Raw genomic sequence first — 22,598 nt, forward strand, 5'->3', positions numbered from 1 at the left:
AAGTGCATTTTATTAATTAAGTTCCTGGCATTTAAATGTAGTAGTCCAAGCCCATTTCTCATTTTAAAATCGGCTGGTGTTTCTAGGGAGGGTAACTCCCCTGAGGCATAGGCCAATTTGCAAGCCTGAACTGAAACAGGTTTTATTTGCAGTGTATGAGGGAAATTGATTGGGGTTAACAGGGCTAGGATGCCTACAGCAATCCAGGTTGAATGTCCTGTACATAGACTACAATACATTCTGTTGCAGGGCCTAAGCTACTACCTCTGATATGCACCATTGAGCCTGCATCACTCAATGAGACAATTCACACCAAGGGACTTTTATTATTATTTTATTATTTTATTCTATTCATGGTGTCATACTGTAAGCATGGATTTAGAGTTTTGAAAGTTCCATGGAATTAATTCCAGTAAATCGTTGTTAGTTGCTGATAGCTTGGGCCAAGAATGTAAAGCTCCCGCGGCGACTGCTGGCAAGCTAAGCTTATTTCCTTCCTTCACTCTTTTTCTATGCGCAATCATAACTTGTGCCACCGGATAACGTTAGACCTTTCGATTGACATGGAATGCCCTTGTTCAAATATTAATCCAGGTGCAACAGTGTTGAACAGGAGTAGGAGAGGCCAGGACTTTAATCAGTAATCGGTTGTCACACTTTAACAAAACATATCAAAAGTCGCATATCTGACATGTACTGTAGATATCTACAGAATGTCTACAGAATATCTACAGATATACAGGACATGTCTATCAGACATACAGAAGCCTGTAGAGGCGGCACTTTAAACTGACCTAATCTGGAGCATACTGAGTTGAATTTACATGAGGTCTATGTCATCATCATTAGAAATGATCTATCTTGTTCATAGATGTCAGTGTCGCAAAACCTTGATATTGATTTTTCAAGACATACTGGGAACTTTGCAGTATCCACAAACAACAATATATAGTTACATCATAAGCCCACCCCACCTGGTCCCCACCTGCACTGACGCCACACACAGATCACATAAACACACCAGTTAATCTCAGACTTGGGACTGTACAGTATATGAGAGAGACGCTACCAAATCCTCACCAGGCGGACACAAAGACATCAATGACACTATGTGCAGATTTCTTGAGTATTTTCTGCATTTGCTGAACGTAAACATCAATTCCCTAGTTTCTGAGGATGACCAAATTATGATTAAAACTTTGCGTGGTGTATAAATAACTATTTAGCTCAAATACAGAGTAATATACGAATATACTCTTTCTTAATTACAATCCATGCTCTAAACCAGGAAGTACATACTGTAGATTTGTTTTCCTTTTTTTGGTGGTACATTAGATTTTTCACACACACTGCAAAAAGGCATTGCCAGAACCAACAGCCTGTTAGATGTAGGTGGTTTTTAGGATGGTTTCAGCCTTACTGTGAATTTCCTTTTAGACAGTAAGTGCAGTGTTTGCCATTGAGGACATTTGGAATTGAATCAAATGGTTTGGCTCACATCAGAGTGAGCCAAACATTTAAAGATATGTACAGATATGTCAATACAATTTATCATAATTACAATTGCTGACCCCCTGGAACTACAGTACCTCCAAAGCTTTAGGACCTCTACTTTTAAAGACATGAATATCTACTTGAAAGTAATGGGTGTTGTTTGTATGATTCATAATGGCCACTAAGGTTCTCTCCCCTTGTTTGACCTTGGCTGGTCTCCCCAGCAGGCCTCTCCTGCTGCTCTGGATGTGGTCTTTGGCTCAGGTTTGCTCCACAGGAAGCATGGGTCTATGGTTCTGCTATTGCTGACACAGTCCAAGTCTACCAGTGAGGTTACCTGCAAGGGAGCTGGCCAGACAGTGTGCAGCAGCTGGGCAGACACGTAGGGGAAAGCTTCAGGGGTGGTTTCAAATAATGTTCCTCCGCATGTTTAACAGAAAGATCTTTGAGGCACACTCTCAAACCACCTCCCAGTAGGCCCCTTTCTTATGTTTTCACTGTATTTCTCTCATCTTGAAATTCTCCTAATCCTCTTTACCCTTAGCCATCTCACTTTCATCCCGCCTTTTTAGTGTTAACAGTATCAGTTAGGCACATTCCACTTGCCCAACAGTGAGGCTTTACTTTCCTAGAAAAGAGGCCCTTATCACTGTCCCACCCATAAGCCCAGTAGAAGCCCAATACAGCGCATGCAGTAGCATTCACTCTTTGCTGCTCACTGTTATGTGAGCAATCATAGTATGTTACAGACAATGAAAAAGGAGGCTTCACAGGGCTGAGAGGAACTGGTTGGATAGTGAGAATAGATACAGAGAAAGGGAAGGGAGAAGGGAAAGTGAGAAAGAAAAAAATCTATCTCAGATCACCTGCTATGTCACTGAACCTCCATGACATGGTGGAATGTGGAGCTTTATAACAGCTGGAAGTAGGCAGCAACAGCTTCTGGGGATCCTAATAAACTAAACTACCTCACCCTCAGGTCATACTACGGACCATCTAGTTTTAAGAAGCACAGGCGAAAGGGGTCTTGAGGGGCTATATAGAAGAGGATGATGCAATCCTGGGCTAGGATTGTGTACGGGAACCAGGGTGGGTAAAGCACCTTCAGTGACTATGTAGAGCACTGATATGCTATCAGCAACGGAACAGCAACGGAACATTTCTAGGCATTACTCATGAGAATCTTCAAATACATGTTCCATGAGCGCCATCAGTAACTAAGGGGATAATGAGAGAGAGCTGTCATTCAGAAGTGTGTGGCTCTTTAAATGCAGGGCGTGCTAACTTTTCTTTAAGACATCTTTTTGGTTGTATCTCACAATTGGAATCTGGTGTAAGGAACATTGGTCAAATCAATGAATTTAGTTTATGGAGGGGAAAAAATCCATAGACTTCTTAAATGACAACTTGTATGCAATACACCAAGCTCGTAAAACCTGAGATAATCTTTAATACTAAATGTCAACGATAACTTCGGAAGGTGTTACAGCCAAAGCTGTCTGCTGAAGCATCTCCAGTCAAGTCTCTGACTTGGAGCGCTACTTTTGTTTAAGGGATAATTCATGAAGCTCACTTTACACAAAGTGCACACAAATGTACACTCTCCTGTATGCGTCTTCAAATGGCAATTCAGATTTCCTGTGCAAGGATATGGCTGCTCACCTGTGTGTGATTTCAAAGTAAATTGTCTTACGAAATCCACATATATCACACAGATGTGGTCTAGTAGTATGTTCATTACTAATATGATTATATAACTTTTTATGGTCAAGAAACATCTTGCTACAATACATACAGGAAAACCCACTCCCTGTGTGACAAATCATGTGTGCTTTTAGCCTGCATTCACTCTTGAACTGATGTTGATGATGGCAACAACAGAAGACTGGGGCATATTTTACATTTATGGAATTTAGCAGACGCCTTTATCCAAAGCGACTTACAACAAATACATTTTGCCAGTTTCAGCAGACCATATTGTTTAAGTAAATGAATCATCTATCCATCAGTTATCATAAGATAAAGTAATCAATGCTCAGACCAGGGGCCATAGGCAGTCACAATGACAGAAGATCTTTTTTATATATCCTGTGGAAACTTCACTTTTGATACAATTGGTGCATTGACCCATAACCTAATTTCTAACCCTGATGTCTCTTGAAATCGCTGAGGCATCAAAAGCTCTTTGAACATACAGTATAGTGCAGGTAGAAGGTCCCTGTCTCTGTGTGTGAAGTCTCAGATACTGATTCATGCTTGATTTGTTAAAAAAAAGTCCTATAGCACAAAGGACATGCTCTAACACACCAGGGGGCAGACTCCGATTTGGGGGAGCATTGGACATTACTGGGTTCTTGGGTGGGGTACTGTGGGACTGGAAAATCTCTGTCTCATTCTCCCTAGAAGCCAGAGTCTTGCTGCAGTCATCTAGATCAACCTCTTGAGTGCTCATTTGGATTGACTCCTTCACAAATGTATTGATATTATCTGTATTGTCTATTCATCTCCTCAAATTGGTTTGACTGGTGTTACTGCAAATCATCTGAAAACTCAATGCCAGTGCAACAGGTTTTGGGGATCTCCCTCTCATTTTCCCCAGGGGCCAAGGACAAGGCTTGCTTTTGTCTTTCAAGATTCACCTCCTTACACATGACTTTCTGTAGCTGCAGAGACTGAGGTCTTTTTTTCCTTCACACAGGACACTTTCTGGAGTTTTTACTCAGACACTGCTGTGTGTGTTTCAGCTGGTCACACTTGCTATGGAAACACCCCACAATTAAAGCAGGGGTAGAAAAAGATCATGTTGACATTTCTAATGTGTTCTCATGCTCTAGTTGTTGTCAAAAGTGTGCTCATTGATGCTGATACTAAGGTATGAGCTACATGGGAACGTTCACTAGTTTATAGCTATATTTCAAAATTGGCAAAATGTCTTACCTCAGTCATTTAGGGTAAGGACAGAGTGGTATATTAAAAGAGTGGCGCCAATAAAAGGGTGCATTTTCTATTACGCTTATGGTGACTAAAATTGTTCCTTCATGCAAACCTATGGAGTAAGTTGGCAGGCAACCGTTTGCTTGCCTGGGTAGTCTGAGAAATATTGCTAGTATAGATTATAATTTTCAAACTGAATAGAAACTGTAATTTCAACTGAAACTTCTTAGCTAAAGTAAAAGTTGTGTGTTAAAGTTAAATCACATCAAGAGATTTTCCAAATGTGTGGTAGTTTTATTGTTTTACTTGAGTAGCCATGACGTTTTGGAACCGAAACTACCTTTTTCCATCCGCCATTTTTCCCTGTCTGAAGTCTTGTTAGCCCCTACCACGTACATATCTTAGTCCAATAAAAAAATCTATATTGGGTAAATCAGAACTATTTGAAGCCTCCAGTAATTTCATTGGTGCCACTCTTCTAATATACCACTATGGGTAGGGGTACTCGGTCCCAAATCATGCAGAATCTTACATGCTGTGGCAACCCTGAGGCAACTGAAATTATTGCAGGTGTTATTATGTTCTCTCTCTCACACACACACACACACACACTTTAAAACAGGTGTCACAATCAACTACACTTGAACTAATATGTCATCTTACAAATGTGTACAATGAAGCCAGAAATGAACTCCTCTGCTTCAGACATTTGGCTCCTTGGTTCAATACGCATTTAAACTCAATCACCATTCAATCCACCAGAAGGAAGACTCATCCACACTGACTTTTATGAGAAAAGTTTTGTCTTTATTCATGAGCCTCTTTTGACCAATGGAATGAATGAGAATTGGTAGGTTATTTACATTTTCCAGACAGTCCCAAAGTAGTCCTACAGAAAGCTGAGGTGGTGGTTGAAGCAGTGTAGAAAAAGACGTTGTGTTGAAGGCGAGGATGGGTTGGGAGAGGCCTCAGAGAGAAGCCAGGTATGGCGCCCTCTGCTGGATGATGTCTATTAAAAACAGTCTAGTCTGGACCTTCAGTTCTCATCGTGGACCAGCGCAACAGTATGGACAACCCAACATGAGGATAGCAAGTACATTCCTCGTGTGAAGTCATGTTTTCAAGTCAGGGCATTTGCATTGGGTAGGTGTGAAAAACTGTACTTTAATCTTTTACATAAAAAGTATTTTTCGAAGCTTGTACCTCATATGGATTTATTAATCAGTAACCATAAGAAGACATCAGAGGATTTTAGCTGCCAGAGTGGCGCTTTCTGATACGGCTCTCTTACAAATAAAATTATTTCTGTTGGTGCAGTGCTTACTGGCTCTGGTACAGCAGAGCCTCTGTGACTACGCTGTTACTGACTCATTTTCTATCCAACTGAATCTCACAAGTTCCATTAAATATACCAACATTAACATCTTGTCCATTGCACTTCTCATTTCGCAATTTGATAAAAAGTTTGAGGTTATGTTATGGATAAAAAGGCATGCCCATAGGTTCTCAAGAACCAGAATAAGGGAGCACAGTAATAGAATAATAACTTTCCTATGTTAACTTTTATTAAAAGAAAATGAAAGACAATGGAGGTGATGGTAAAATTAAAAGAAAAAAAAAAAATATATATTCAATATTTTTGCATTTATACATGATTAACAATGCAACGAAAATAATTCCCATAGTAGTAGTGCTTACGTAAAGTTCAATATAGACTTTTATTATAACAAAATAGGCAGTTTACAGAGGGTTAAATATCTCTTAAAATCTCATTGTACAATAAACTTTTCGATTTTTGCATCTGCATTTTGCTGACAAACCCATGGACACTTAAAAATGGCAGTTCCTTATTTTCGCATTTGTCAAGGACTTTCAAAAACATAACTCAAATGATCAAATAGTCATTTAATGGTAAGACACTGATAACAGCTTAAAAAAACGTTCCATCGTTCTTACACTGATCTTAAACTCAAGACCTAGAGGACTGTGTTTCAGTTCACCTTTGATCTGCATTAGTATAGAAACACATGTACAATATTGCATTAACCTCTGCAAAATATCTATATTCAAAGAGCAGGTGTCGTAGTCGCACGCAAATAAACATTTCAGAAATTAGTATAAACTAATGAATCTTGACAATACACAGAGTTAATCTGACCATCTCATGTATTTCTCGTTAAAAGCAAAGGCTACAGTAAAACCCAGTAGATGCTTTCAGACAGTACCCTCCAGGACTTGAGTTAAAGACCACTGTTCTATGCTAAACCACAGAAGTTGCAAACAAAAGTGAACACATCTGTTAAAAAGAAAAACAAGTACTATGATAAATATGCTGAAGGTACGTGGGGTGGGGAGAGTGGGGGGGGGGAGAAAAAAATAATAAAAAGACAAAGTTTTGCTTTTTGTTTCCACTTTTTACTGACCCCAATGCCTGAGACTGAACTTCTTCCATCGTCTAAACAAAGAAATAAAAACCTTTCAATAGGACGTACTTATCAAAAAAAAACACTTACATGTCTCTCTTCTCAGAAAGTCACCTCCCTTAAACATTAAGGAACTGTACCGTTTTAACATACACCCTCTGTGCTTTGCTCTGCTGGTCTGGCTTGTCGTCACTGGCTTCACTTCTTGACCCCGACACAAGTGAAGACTTTGTTCTACATGGACAAACCTGTTCATTAAGGTTGCCAAGGTCACAACCTTTGATCTTAATGAGAGAGGCCTGGCAGAGGGGGGTTTGGGGGAAGGGGGCAACGATAGGTTTCGGACCTATGTGAGGGAGGTGGCAGTGCTGCCAGTTTCAGCAGACCAGATCGTTTAAAAAAAAAAAAAAAAAGAGAAGAAGAAAGAAATATAAATAAAAAAGGGAGGACGAAGGGCAAATAGAAAGTGTGACCTCTTCATAATTTCTCCTTGGATAGTACCCATATGTATGGGCCAGACTGTTCCTCTATGATCTGTTTGACTTGATCATAGATCTCTTCCAAAGTGTCTCCTTGAACGATAGCTAAAACAGAGAGACACAAAGGCTTAGTGACACTGACACTTAACTGTTATGATAATGTTAGCAATTTCAAATGTCCTTCTGTTTCCTGTGCTCTGCTCCCAACCCCTTCCCCCAAATTACAAACACAAACACAAACACCACCTGTGAATGGGTGGGCAGGTGGGAGTGGGAAGTAAGCAAGAACAGGATAATTTCCTCACCTGTGAAATGCTCGGTGAACTCCTGCTCCAGTTTAGTGGCTCTGTCAAAGGTCTTCCTGCCCTGCTCCTCTGTCAGTCTCTTGTTCATCTCCCTGAGGAAAACAGGAGGAGGAGAGGGGTGAACACCTTGAAGCCCCATGGAGGAAAAAACAATGCACCTTATAGCTCAACAATAGAGGGAAGCAAACCTAGGCAAGAACAGCAGCACCTTGTCCAGGCCATTGTTCCAACTGTGTTACATCTACCAGGGTGTGTATCCCCATATGTTAGTGGCTAGCATGGTACTATAATATAGTTTCAAGTCCGGACCACTCATCGCAAAGTGCTTAATTTTGCACATTTTGTTCGTTCCCACCGTCAAAAAATTGGTTCTGTCCTTGCTGCTCTCTCGGGCTGGGTCATTAAAAGAATAAGCTGCTACAAAACTTACCCCGAATGAATAATAATTGTCATGGTTTTGTCAGAACCAATCCTCCACTTTTGGAGATGTGAGATAAGCAGGCGGTTGTTATGAGTGGGTCTTGCTCCTGTAGTAGCTAACACTTACATGATGTTTTCCACTGATTTGGGTTTGATAAATACAGCGACAGGGTGGAGCTGTGCTAGCTGGAGTCTCTTGATGGCGTTTCCTGACACGTCCAGGATGCAGTGTTTGCCCTGAGGGTGGGAAGAGAGACATCATGTCAATGCAGTGTATGGTCTTCACACTGATGTTTTTTGGTTGAGTTTGAACAATCCTTAACCAAGGCCTCACAAGGAATAGGGGCAACCTTACATACACTGGTGTGTAGGTGTACTTCACTTATCTTGCAATGTATTGAATTTCAATGTATTGGACATGTTCTCTAATATGATTTTACCATGCGTCCAAAAATAGGGTGTATGCCACTGGTGATTTGTAGCATTGGTCTCCAATTACTCTGTACTTAAACAATTGTTACCTTGTTTCAAAAGCATGCCTGTCAAAACTGCCCACGCACTAGGAATATAAACCAGTCACATGGTGTAACTCAATGCCACACTGTGAAGGACTCCCGCTAAGGAAGAGCTTTGGCCCTTGTACCTTCTCCGCCACCTCGCGTACAGACTGCACGCTGGTGCCGTACAGGTGGTTGTTGTATTGGCCCGCCTCGATGAACTTGTGGTCATGGATGTCCTTCTCCATTTGCTCTCTGGAGACCACAAAGTGGTAGTCCCGGGTGTCTACCTCGTAGTCCCGCTTGGGTCTTGTCGTGTCTGAAATGGAGAGGAGGGATGCACTGAGACAGGGAAGCCCAAGGAGGGACACTAATCGAAGGACAGTATTAAGTCTGAGCTCCCATTCATAATGTCTGTGGAAATGCTTGACAGTGAGTGATAATTCTGTGAATAAATGACTGACTCATCTATTTAGAGTAACGACCTAAAACTTTGACCAACTCGCCCGTGAAATACACCAGCAACGGCTCACAGCAGGGGGTGGAGGAGTTCCCATTCTCATCGATAACAATATAACATATTTACTGAAATTTGTAATGTATAGCACGTTTTCTTAGCCACAATAAGTATAAGCCTGGCCATAGTAGACAGTACATCATGTTATTAGGGCCAACCACACACACACACACACACGATACGTTATACTCACGGGGTACACAGGAACCAAATTTATCAGGAAACTCCGATATCAGGTCGTCATTTATCCTATCTTTCATAGGTCCCAGGATGATCACTGGACGGGCATAGTTGACTGAAGGGAGAAGAAGTGAATTGTGTTAAGGACAACAACCACCTCTGAATATCACATATCCAGCTGACTTTAATTAAGTATTTTACAGATGTTTATTAGGGCTTTACATGCTCAAATGAAATGTATCTTGATTACTGAAGACTCTTGAAACACTAGAGAGAGTAATAGAAATAGAGTAGTTACGAGAGAGTAAAATACAATGTTGAGGAAGAAACGGAGTATGTTGCTCACCTTCCTGTTGACTCACAGGTTCGTAGGACAGCACATATTCATCTTGAGCGCCTACAAACAGAGAGCCACCACAGAAACAACTCTATTAACCGTCCAATCAGTATGCTGACAAATGTTATGATGCCATGTTGATTTTAGTCTGGTGGTTTTTGTTGTTTACTGAAATGTTATGAGGAAAACACAAGCTTTATATACGTAACTATTATTCCTATGAACGAGAGCTTATAGACACAATTTTCGGGGGGAAAAGATGGAGGCCTATTGGACCAGAGTGAATGACTTTGAACTTGTGGCTAAGGTGTACAAGAGCTGAACAATGTGTGATCTTTTTGACAGCTCAATAGGGAACAAGTGGGTTAGTAGTGGGGAAGCTGGGGGCTTCGTAACCATCAGAGTTACTGACTGTGAAAAATCATAGATGGGCTAGGAACTTTTAAAGGGATGAAAAGTAACAGGGTGGGAGGCTTGTGTTCACTAGTTACTAGCTATGTGCCATTAAAACCCCTGAAAACAATTTGAGGTGATTCTGTGTCAATAACTTGTAAATGGACCAGTACACTGGTCAACTCTCTCTACCCAGGTCACCACATCCTAGTGCTGTGTGAAGTCATGCAGAGGCACATGGAAGTGTTGTACCTACTGTATGATGACAAAACACATTGTTAACAGTGAAAAGATGCAACATGCAGACCAGACATGAGCATTCAAAACCACCCTCGCACTTGCACACAGCGCCAGAGTGCACTCCAGTGGAAGCCTCAAGCCTCCAGTCATAAGGTTTATCAAAGAGGCTGAACGAGACCTAGAATTTAACAGGCCAAGTGCAAAATCACGGTGGTAAACTGTTAGGCCTTAAATAATCAACATCAAGTCAAAGTTATGGGTGGTGTTAAGGTCCAGTTTTAGTTTGATAATATATTGAAAATAAGCCATTCACACAGCAGTGACATCAGTTAAGTAGTAGCTCATAACGGATTGAACATGATCTCTCACGGCGTTAGCGCTGCCAGCACAGTAGCACAAGGCAGAGAAGCGGCAGGCATTTATGAAGGGCTTAGTAGCTAGATAATAGTTAGGAGACTTACGGTAGCTACTTTCACTATCGCTGGCATTAGAAGTGACATGTTCTGGAATTACAACAAAGGAGGAACGTATGGTGAGTTGCTAAAACAGAGATAGGGGTACATTGGTTCAAATTAGTGGCATTTTAGGTAAAGTTGCCTTGGAAGTCAAAACAGCGATGTCGGCCAAACAAAACATTTGGACCATTGCTGTATATTGAGTCAGCCTCTCCAAATGTGACAAAAATGACAATGGACATGGTTACGAAAGTAACATTCAAACCTAACTAATGCTAAAACTGTCACTATTCAATATACAGTACAAACACCATCACACACACTTGGGCTCATACAGACAAACACAGAGCATTTTGATTTTCTGAGGGGTAAAATTATTCAGATACTTCAGCCATGGTGTGGTCACAGCATTTCCCAAGAAGGCTGAACACATCAGAAAATGTGATGTCACCCACACCAATTCAAGGCTGTTCTGCCCAGTTCAATATTGTCTTTAAGTCTTGGTACATGTTCCATCTCTAGCTCTATTAGTTTCGTTGTCGCTCCAGTACTCACTTCTCACCTTGTAGATATTGGAAAATGGATATCAAATCAATTGACTTACCTGGTGTACAAAAATAACAAACAAAGACATAAAATGGCTCTGAGTCTAAAGTCAGTTCAATAAAGGGATGAGAGTGAGGGGGGGGGGCAGGAAGCACTAATGAGAAGACTGGAATGGGACAGTAAAAGAGAGAGAGACACACATGTATGTGTGTGTGTGTGTATGTGTATGTGTGTGTGTTAGAGTTGAATTGCCTGAGGGTAGGGGGCTCATTCGATTTCGAGAGAGACAGTGAATAGATGGAGTGCTAGCCAGAGGGAGTCATGAGCGTGGGTGGGTCGGGGAGGCCTTCGCTAGCAGTTTGGGCTGGAAGCTGAGGGACTTACTCTGGACTTTGGATAGCATGTCGTCAGGGTTGTCCTGTGGAGCAGTCAGCAGAGAGCAAGCCAAACAGGAGAAAACAACCACAAGAGGACAAAACGTTACTGGCGTTACTGTGAGAAAGAGTCGAGTGAGGGGAAACTACCGCAGGACACAGCTACGCCAATGCAACAGGGCAGCCATGTTGGCTCATTAGGAATAGGCATAGACTTCAACATGGACTCCATGTTGGCTCAAAATAGACGATGGTGCAGTACTGTCAATATATAAGGAAATAAGACTAATGATGTTACACTGGTTCACATGAATTAAAAGTTGCACTCATGTGGCGGTTCTGTCATGGTCTGGCCCTGTTGTCATGACGCACGCTGTGTCTGGCGGTACCTCGCTGGCCTTTCCTCCATTCCTGACCTCTGACCTCTATGACTGACAGACCGCCTGTGACGCCTCTCTCACTCGCGCTGTACTTACGGTCGACATCACTCGTGTCCTGCTCGCTCGCCTCCTTGTTCTTGTAGAAAGGGAACTTTCGGGAAAATAGGTTCTTTTTACGCTTGTCATTGAGTGACTGCTGAGGAAGAGAGGGAAGGGGGGCGAAAGAAAAAAGGAGGGGAAGAAGGGGGTGTCTGATGTCGGTATGGAGAAAATGAGAAGCCCTCTCACCACCTGGTGCTGGAGTCTGTGGCTAGCACTGTTGTGAGGTAAGCATTGGGGACCAAAGACAGATTCCTTCACTCAAATTTCACTAAAATCATTTTAAAATAAGCCAAGAGTGATGACAGCACAATAAGTAAGGACCCTATTACTCATTGTCTAGGCACCACTTTGGGTTTCATGTTTAGAAATGTTTAGAAAATATGTGACCACCTAAATTGCAAGGTGAAAAATAATTTAACAATAACATTTCCACATTAAATGAATCGGTAGATTAATCAACTATTTTTATTAATCGACTGACAGCCCTAGTTAGCAGACTATATATGCACACTCACCGAGGACTTTATTAGGAACACCTGTACACCTTCTCATGGTGGAGGTGGTGTAATGGTGTGGGGAATGTTTTCTTGGCACACTTTGGGCCTGTTAATACCAATCAATCATCGCTTGAATGCCACAGCCTATTTGAGTATTGTTGCTGACCATGTGCGTCCCTTCATGGCCACAATTTACCCATCCTCTAATGGCTACTTCCAGCATGATAATGCACCATCACAAAGGAAAAGTCGTCTCAAACTGGTTTCATGAACATGACAATGAGTTCAGTGTTCTTCAGTGGCCTTCCCAGTCACCGGATCTGAATCCAATAGAACACCTTTGGGATGTGGTAGAACGGGAGATTCACACCTTGAAAGTGCACCTGACAAATCTGCAGGAATTGCGTGATGCAATCGTGTCATCATGGACCAGAATCTCAAAAGAATGTTTAGAACATCTTGTGGAATCAATGCCACGAAGAATTGAGGCCTGTTTTGAGAGCAAAGGGAGGCCCTACCCAGTATTAGTATAGTGTTCCTAATAAAGTGGTTGGTGAGTGTATATGCAAGTCATAATATAAAACGTTTTAGGTAATATTTAATCAATAATCAATGCTGGTGCTGGATTAATTCCAGAGTGATTTCAAAATCAAGACCAGCTTGTGACGAGATTTGCTAAATAGGAATTGTAGTTAATCAATATTTTAGTAATTGTAGTAATGTTCCAACATATGATACCAGGGAAAAGCTACAAAGTCAGTCATTAGAAAATGAATGTAGGAAAATGTACACAATGTTAGCCACAGAACCAGAGGAGCACATGATATCACCAAAACATGAGTGGAAATGATGTTTCTTTGTCCGATGGGCGGGGTTCTCATCCTGTCAATTATCAATGAATTCTACCCAATGGAAGCTCTCTGATGTGAAGAACAATATAGGAAGGATCTTCTATTGGCTGCATTCTGACTGACAGTGAGACTGATTATCCCTGCCCACCTTGTGGTTAGGATCTACCCACAGCCAAAGTGAGCATGTGCAAAGCAGAGATGAGTGCTGGGGTGAGGTCTCAGAGGAAGCATAGGAAGAGAAACAGTGGACTACAAAATGATTATTAAAGGGGCCATAATTTGCATGAAAATGAGATGCAGAGAACGGAACAGCCCCAAAGCATTTGCACACATGCCAAGAGAAGCGATTCAACCACATTTGTTTCAATCGTTCTTATACTCTCTGGCACATAAAGCTTAGCCGTGGATGACAGCCTCCGGTGGATGACAGCCTCAAATCAAGAGCCAGATTCAAATCGACCTGATATTGGCTCTTTTCACGCATCCAGAAAATGTCAGCAATTTGATTTGACTAATGGAAAAGGGTATACAGTATATATAATCTATGGTGTAAATACTGTGAAATGAGACCCATGTCTAAATACAACTATGAGGAGATGAGAACACTCATAGCTGTTACCTTGAGCTGCACATTAACATGCAACTCTTTATCGATCAGTTTGACCAAAAAGTGGACGTTTCCACGGTTCCGTTAACAGGTGTCGATAGAACATGCAGCACGAAGAGAGGAGCGTGAAACCACGGAGCAGCCAACGTTAAAATGGACAGAGAGAGAGAGAGAGAGAGAGAGAGCGTGGGAAAAGGGGAGGTCGGCGGAGGGAGGTGGCAGAGGCAGACATCAATGGCAAGCGTATCGGTCCTTAGTTTTTGTCTCATGCACGTTTTCCTGATTGCTGTGTTAGGGGGCTGCGCTGGGTGCTTTGGTTGGCGTGTTAGAAGAACACGCCACAGGTGCTTTAGGTAATGGGTCGGGCCGGCCAACCCTGGTTTACCAGTGCAGTTATATACAAGTTAGAAAAGAAATGGTGGCTAGACTCAAAAGATCAGATACATGCTGTTAACTAGGTAGCTTCTGTAGCATTTCCAAACTTTAACATTAGTTAATTAGACATTAGATTAGTACTAGTATCCAATGCTGGACAAAAATGAATACATTCAACAATGCATATCTATGGTGTCATTTTCTAGACTACATTTGTTTTTCATATGCTTAGAAACTTAAGGCCATCTTTCATGCAAACAGTCATTCTGGTATTGTGAATCTTTTACATCCAAAACTGGACGGGGCTTATCAACTTCAAACATGACAATCCTCACTTTTATTATATACAATACTCATTAATCTGTGCAAATAGAATGGCTGATGCCCAATCTGACACAAAGAAGAAAGATGAAGTGGGTCACTCACCCCTCTTTCTCTAGACTTGGAGTTGAACTTTACGGTCTTGAGCCGTGCCCTCTCCTTCTTCTCCACCCTGGGGTGAAAGGTCAAGGAGATGTCATGTGATTCGGTACAGTTAGACAAGGAACAATACTCTAGCTATAATGGGTTAATTAGTTCATTATAGCACCACATGCAATTGTGTGTATTACTGAGTAGTTGCTATCAGAGGTGGTTTACAATGTTGTGCACACACTGTGAATGAATGGCTAATTGGATGCGGCTTGCTGTAGGTACTGTGTGCTGTGGTGAAAACTAATGTTGCCAGAGCCCAGCTACAAGTACTTGTAATGTTGCTCTGGTACCGAGTTGGTACTAAGTATAGTCAAACAGAATTATTTTTAAAAACACCCAGAAAAAATAAAAGGGAATAAGTCGTGGCATCATTCACATCCATATGCAGCATTTTTATTTGTATCTTTAAATCATTCTTCCTCCCTTCAACAGGTCAGTTTACTATATTATATTGTTGATTATGATCGAGGAACATGATCCCAAAGCATTTCACTATATCAATTACGGCTGTATGCGATGTACGCATCAAATACAATTTTATTTGATTACTGATCACACATGTATTATTCAGAGAATACACTGGTACATTTCAATGCTTAGCAACGTCATGATCCCTGGTCATGGAATTGTACTGGAAACACCGCTACACCTAGAAACACAGGTCGTTGCTCGTGTGATGAGGGGATGACAGACTTTACCGTCTCTTGCTGGGGATGACGCCCACTTCCTCCACCTCGCCCTGGGGGGTCACCTGACGGGCCTGCCACCACTCATCGTCAGAGGCGTTCACCACATGCAGGATGTCCCCGAATGTGAAGTTGAGGCCTTGGCTGGGAAGCCCTGAGTCCTTGGTTTTGTCATAGTCAAACAGGGCTCTAAAAACAACACAAGAGCACATGCAGTATTGCAACGTTCATCAACAGACAGTGATTTTATAATGAGGTAAAATCTTTGTCATCATCTAAAATGCAGCTTGTCGTCAAAACCTTGAAGCTGCTTCCCATACATCTGAATTGGCTGATCCACCATTCTGGATAAACAACGTGGAAAACATGCCATCGTGTGTCGTAAAATGGACCGAGGAGACAGTTTATCAACATGACAACCCTGAAAAGTTTAGCTTTCTGCTAGCTGTCCCAGAGGTGGGGTAAACAACACGTGTAAGATTGGCTGTGTGCTGCTGTCACCTCAAAAATTGGACTTTTGTTGACCACATGAATGACTTCTCTCATCTGACCTTTCCACATGACTTTTGAGGATCTTTTAGTGAATGGTCTTAGCTGACTTTTGAGAACGTCTTTATTGAGGGGTTCTTACCTAACGTAGAGTGATCTCTTCTGACTGGTCCGCAGCGAGCCTGACCCAGAGCTGATGCTACTGTTCATCATCTGTTCCCGCAGGTCGTGGATCTTTGCCTCAAACCGGCTGTATTCTGGACAAACAACATGCCTTCATTTTAATACTAAGTGGTTAAATGTGTACTTCTTTGTCATTATTAAACAGGACATGGAAATACATGCATGTGCAGTTGCAGTAAGAAACCCAAGGGAGGTTTAGATGGAAGTCTCACTTAAGAAATGAGTTCAATACAAAGTGAGAAAAAGAGTAGAGTGAAAGATACCTGAAGAGTATTAAATGATATATAATTGCAACCGAAGTGTCAAAGGCAGTCCCTGTGATCCACTCACTTTGACCTTCAAGTTGAGATATACTGATCACATCTAGGATGTCACTGTATACAGTACATTCTGAAAGTTTTCAGAGCCCTTTCACTTTTTCCACATTTTGTTGGTTATAGACTCAATTTAAAGTGGCTTAAAACTATTTTTTTTGCCATCAATCCACACACAATACCCCATAATGACAAAGCGAAAACACGTTTTTAGAAATGTTTGCAAATTCATTAAAATTGAAATACATCATGCACATGTGTTCAAACCCTTTGCTATGACACTCTTAAAATTTGCTCAAATGCAAAAATGTCTTCAACAAGTCACTCAACTTGTTATTTCAGAATGATTCTTTTTGGTTTTTATAGTCTCTGGTTTGCATAGGAATCAATTACACACTATGTGGAAGTGTCAGGTTGTCATTACAAACTGAGCAAATGGAGAGGAACAAAACTGCTCAGGAGTAATACCCTGAGACCTAGGGAGAATTAAAAAATCTACAAAGTTGAATGGTGGAGAAGAAAAAGCACAGTCGATGGGGAAACATCATCTCAGTCACTCTACAAAATTCTTCTATAACCATAATAATAAGTGGCCAAAAAGAATCCATTAATGGAAAATAATCTCTTGCATTCATAATTGTGTTTGCAACAATGAATTCAAGTGATACAGAAAAGAAGGTGGCTGGAAATGTGTTTATTTGGTTTTACTACAAAGTATTAAGTTTAGTGCAAATCCAGCACATGCAATGTAGTTTCCGCACCTTCCACCACATGAAGAATAGTGGTAGCTGCATCATGTTATGGGTATGTTTGTCAAGATTAAGAGAAAATTATGAAATCTGCTGAGTTGGTAGTGACATCCTAATCCACACAGTGTGTCATTGATTCCTATGCAAACCAGAGACTATAAAACAAAATATATTTATTCTGAAATCACATGAACTATTATCCTTGCATTGAGATAGACTCAATTCAACTTGTTGAGTGACTTGTTAAAAAGACATTTTTGAATTTGAGCAAATGTTTAGAGTGTCATAGCAAAGGGTCTGAATACTTATGTACATGAGGTATTTCTGTATTTCAATACATTTGCAAAAACTTCTAGAAATGTATTTTCGCTTTTTCATTATGGGGTATTGTGTGTGGATCGATGGCAAAAAAATAATAATATGTAATCCATTTTAGACTAAGGCTGTGACAAAATGTGGAAAAAGTGAAGGGGTCTGAATACTTTCTGAATGCACTGTATTTCATACATAAGCATTTCCTAAAAAACATGGATTAAGGATCTATCGATCCACTGCTGAGGGGATGTACAGCACTGGCTTGGGAAATCATTGGCAGAGAAGGACAAAATGGCCTCATTTATAACCAGTCATTTCAGCACTGCAAATTATTGTTCATATTGTTATTATATAAGGTTTTACATAATATATCATATTACATGTTCCATCATAGAATATTGTTGTATTGTTGTTAAAAGGATTTAAGTACTGATACTGATTTCACATACTGATCATTGCACACATCACAGAATTAGGCCTATGTGCAGGGCTATTCTGAATAGAACAAATGGCTGGGTGAGGTGAACAGTTTGACATTGCTTTGCGATGGAATGACTTCTTAACAACAGATCAGATTCCCCTGCAAGTGGAAAAGGTTAGCACAAAGCCTGCCCTGGAAGCTGATATGCTACATACACTATCACTGTGATGTCATCATGAAACACATAGATTAGAGGAAACTGTGATGATGACTAAAACAAGGATAACATATATAATTTTTAAATGGTGTACGACATACAAGGAACAAGAGGATCTCTTGTAAGTCATAACTGTCATGTTGTGAGACTGTCATGTGATGGGGACGATACTGTCATACTTTATATGCAAATAAATCAACAAAATCAACACAGTACTATCCATAGTCAACTTGTTGGTGTATAGTGCCACATTTCCATTGATCCCATCCCAATACTGAAACAATAACTCACCTTATAATATAAACCAGACACTTTTTTTGTGCATTACTAAATTGTGAAGTATGACACAGTCTTTGGAAAATGTTAATAATACTGTGCACTCCTATAGTTGTATTGTTTCTATCATCTTAATACTTACAGTTCTCCCTGGACTGATCCAAGTAAGGTGAGAGGGGTCAGAGATTCAATGCTCCTTCTATTAGTTGGTCCAGTCCAGTCCTAGCCTTGTATGAAGCTGCAACTAAACCAGCTCATACTAGGGGACTCTTCTTTCTGCAGTCTCTCTTCCTCTGAACTCTCTCCCTCCCATCTCTAACACACACAACCTCTCTCTCTCCCTCTCACTTACATTAACCCTCTCTCAATAATTCAAGTCCTCTCAGTATCCCCCTCTCCTCTCTCCTCTACTTCCCATAACACACCCACTCGCAGCCTTAATTCACTCTCTCTCTCCCTCCATTCAAGGCAATATACTTCAGACCAATGTCATCCTTGGTTCAATATTCTTTTCTTAATTCATGCACTGTAAACACAAGAATATCGAGTTATCCTGTGTTCTGGAGCTTTTTCTCCTCATGTGAATTAGTCCAAAATATAGGTAGGACATAGTTGGAATCAAATCTGCAATCATATTCGTTCCTTGATCCAGTTAATCTAATCTGTCAATAACTGTGATTAAAAACACATGTACTAACTTCAAGTAACTGGAGGAAATGCATGAGTGTAATCAATTCCCAGAAGCAGTACGAGTATCTATTGATGATCTTCTATTAGCATCGGCTCTGATCGGATGCCTATGGGAACACTTATTAGCCTGCTAAGATAACCGTGGGCAGCTGAAATGAAATAACCCAAGATAATATGCACTTACATACTGTCTGGGTTGATGGACAGCAGCCTGGAGAAGTGGAAAAGCCAGTGGTTTTCATTGGTGCACGCAGATGACATGTCGCTATGACTCACCTTCTGGTCTGTAGTGGGCCACTATGGTGACGGTCTGACCGGCGTTCTTCAGAGCGGCTGCAGCTTGCTCATGAGTGGCGCTACGGAGGTCCACTCCGTTCACCTGCCAGGCAAACCAGAGAGGAAACACTCATCATTAGAGGCCATTTCATTTTTTTAGGATTGACTTTGCATTTTCAAAACGCACATGACTTAAAGTTGAACATTCGATCGTAGGCAACACGTGTGGGAAGTGAAAAAACGGTTGTGGCTTTTAAAATGAGGGCAGATAATAGTTACAATCCTCTCACAATGTTCTTCTAATCTTGGAACCCAGAGTCTCATCTCTTCTGGGGAGTCTGGGGGTGTAGGAGGTAAACACCGGGGACAGGAAGTGGCTAGCAAGTCTCCACACCCTAGCGTTCCTGTCTGAGCCTCTCACCATGCCCCTCCTGAGTTAGCTCAATATTTTCCATGCCAACATTTGGCAGGTGTGCACTGTGGAGTCAATTCCCTGTTTGACCTTTTTTTTTTTTTTACGGTTGAGATCCATTGCCTCCATTTGAAGCACCTATTCAACTTCTCTTTATTGGTCAATAAAATCTGTGGCGCTGATAAAATTCACCGGATGCATCAGTCTCCCAGCCTCACTCACATTACAGTTCACCATCAGACTTTAAATGGAGAGTCTGACTTAGTGAGATTAATGTTCTTTTGAGCATCCTGAATCCAATAATGTTGTTTTAGTAAATAGTTTTTTAATTTACAGGTCAAACATTAAGCAATAATTCAATTGTAAGTATTGTTTGTGAGTATAAATAGATGTGGGATTTAATTTGTGTGTGTGTGTGTTTGTAAGTACCTATATGGGAGACAGAAATGTAGCGCCCTACAACGTTAGTAGCAGGTTCCACGTAAAAGCATATGTGTGTTTGTATAATTCTTACAGAGACGAGGCGGTCTCCTTTCCTCAGCTCTCCACACAGGTCGGCTGGTCCTCCTGCCAGGATGAAGGAGATGAAGATACCCTCTCCGTCCTCTCCACCCACGATGTTGAAGCCTAACCCCGTGGCCCCTCTGTGGAGCACCACCTTCCTAGGCTCTCTGAGGAGGAGACCACAACTGTGTTTTTTAAATGTCAATAAAAAAACATGACATTTCACAAGTAGGTCAAATGAAGGAACCTATTGGTTCAAAACCAGTGACAGTGTTTTCAGTGCAAGTGTAAGGTAAATGTATATTTCACACTGGAACCACACTGAACCAATGTGTGTTCTTGCTGCACGTTTGGGTGATTAGATTATGCTGCCACTAGAGGGCAAAAACTCTGTTTCTTCACTCCCATTTAGGGCAGTGACAGGAGAGATTAGGACATCTTAAAGGAACATTTCACTCTTATTTATTTATTTTTTACTTTGGCAATCGTTTACATACCTTCCAAGTGCTCTGTCGTTGGCCCGTGTGCAGGTATTGCAGCATGTATTCCATATATCCATCAAAACATCACAAATCACTTCTTTGCAATAGAATGGGAAAGACAGGCACCACAAATGTACCATTCAGTGGGTAATAAATATTTCTCCAAATCCGCTTTGTTGTCCGTTTATGTATAAAAGTGAAACACAAAACAAACAATACATGACAAGTTGTACATTCTAAACTCTGTATTTCAGTCTAATGACATGATGTTAGCATTAGTTGCTGACTAGGCTGCTAACTGGCTCACTTGGACTCCAGATGACCTCATACAGAAACATCAGTTCCTGACACCAATACCCTTTTCAGCAATTCACCACTAATTCAGCAATTTGACTGAAATATCACGTTTAGAATAGACAACTTATTATTTGCTTAGTGTATCACCTTTTCGAAGAAGTACTGTATACATAAACGGACAACTGCGAGAATTTTGAGACATTTATTACAGAGTGAATGGAACTTTCCCATTCTATTGGGAAGAGGTGACTTGTGATGTTTCCATGGATATATGGAATACATGCTGCAATACCTGCACACAGGCCAACTATAGGCCACTTAGAAGGTATGTATGTAAATGATTGCAAAAGTAGAATTCAAGGGTGAAATATCCCTTTAACTACACATGTATTCACTTGATTTCATAAGCCATATGTTGTCATAATCACCTGTATACATTAAAGGGGACAAAAACATTGTATACGTGATCAATTGACACAAAACATAAACCGTCCTCCGTTTTGGGCAATTTGTCTAAGCCCGAATCTGTCTATCTGAGTTTTAACTCTTCAACAGTACTTTACTGGTCACGTTAACACATTGTTCTCAGGATGACTGGCTATATTTAAAGCTTGGTTCATACAATATTCTCTCTTAAATTTGCCTAGCACTCCACAGTCAGACTAGGTTTTCTACTTTGGTTCATACTGTACTATTGTCCAATAGTTTGATTTATTTAAGGGGACTCGAGTGAGGTCCCCTGTGATTTTGTCCCCCTCTTTGTCAACCCTAAATCCTGCCAATAAAGAAGAATTGGGTAGTATAGTGCCCTCTCAAGCACGCGTGCCAGCCCCTCCCTACACAGAAACAAAAGAAGAAGAAGGAAACAAGAACAGAGAGAGAGAGAGTGAAAGAGAGAGAGAGAGAACTCTGTCCGGGGAACTGGCCATCTGCCCTCCTGTTTACCCGTAACGCAGCACGATGGCAGCTTTTGGCTGGCTGGCCTCAGAGAAATTAAAAATAAATCCAGTCCCGTCTCTGGCTTCAGAATGACACAGTGGTCTGCCCTTGGGGACGTTGAAATAAAGGTAGACCCCAATCATCCATCCCTCCATGCCATGCTCTCCATCTTCCCTGATCAACAAAACGCAAAATGTAGAGTAATGACGTTGCCTTACCTGGTGACATCGTCTTCTCCCAGCATGCTCTTTGGGGTGGGAGAGTATCGTCCCGAGGGGGCTGGAGGAGGGGGCTGGCCCAGGTAGCTGGGAGGGCTGATATGATTCTCCATGTGTTGGGAGTAGGCTGATGAAGAGAGGATAACAGTTATGGCTTAGACTAAGTCACCAACCACAAATGGAGGTCCCCCCCCAAATGTTGCATGGAAACTTGTTGAGCTCACTGGGGTAAATTTACATGGGTGAAAAA

At 41.2% G+C, this 22,598-nt stretch overlaps 1 protein-coding gene across 8 annotated transcripts in view; it reads right to left on the reverse strand.

Annotated features, from left to right (window-relative positions):
- Nucleotides 1-5,227: 5,227 nt before the first annotated feature.
- Nucleotides 5,228-22,598, reverse strand: part of dlg1b (discs large MAGUK scaffold protein 1b) — a 108,219-nt gene continuing 90,848 nt past the window's right edge. For 2 of the 8 annotated variants that reach the window (XM_083673595.1, XM_083673591.1), the window contains 14 exons: nt 22,349-22,475; nt 20,423-20,579; nt 19,497-19,599; nt 16,198-16,312; nt 15,579-15,755; nt 14,833-14,899; nt 11,605-11,638; nt 10,681-10,722; nt 9,596-9,646; nt 9,263-9,364; nt 8,699-8,871; nt 8,183-8,292; nt 7,636-7,727; nt 5,228-7,435 (listed from right to left, as the gene is read on the reverse strand). In XM_083673595.1, the coding sequence (XP_083529721.1) occupies nt 7,329-7,435; nt 7,636-7,727; nt 8,183-8,292; nt 8,699-8,871; nt 9,263-9,364; nt 9,596-9,646; nt 10,681-10,722; nt 11,605-11,638; nt 14,833-14,899; nt 15,579-15,755; nt 16,198-16,312; nt 19,497-19,599; nt 20,423-20,579; nt 22,349-22,475 (1,457 nt within the window). In that variant the 3' untranslated portion in view covers nt 5,228-7,328. Of the gene's footprint in view, nt 7,436-7,635; nt 7,728-8,182; nt 8,293-8,698; nt 8,872-9,262; nt 9,365-9,595; nt 9,647-10,680; nt 10,723-11,604; nt 11,639-12,070; nt 12,171-14,832; nt 14,900-15,578; nt 15,756-16,197; nt 16,313-19,496; nt 19,600-20,422; nt 20,580-22,348; nt 22,476-22,598 lie in introns of all 8 variants that reach the window. The other 6 variants (XM_083673593.1, XM_083673589.1, XM_083673592.1 and 3 more) reach the window with 4 other exon arrangements.

This window comes from Argentina silus, assembly GCF_951799395.1.
Source record: "Argentina silus genome assembly, chromosome: 1".
NCBI lineage: Eukaryota > Metazoa > Chordata > Actinopteri > Argentiniformes > Argentinidae > Argentina > Argentina silus.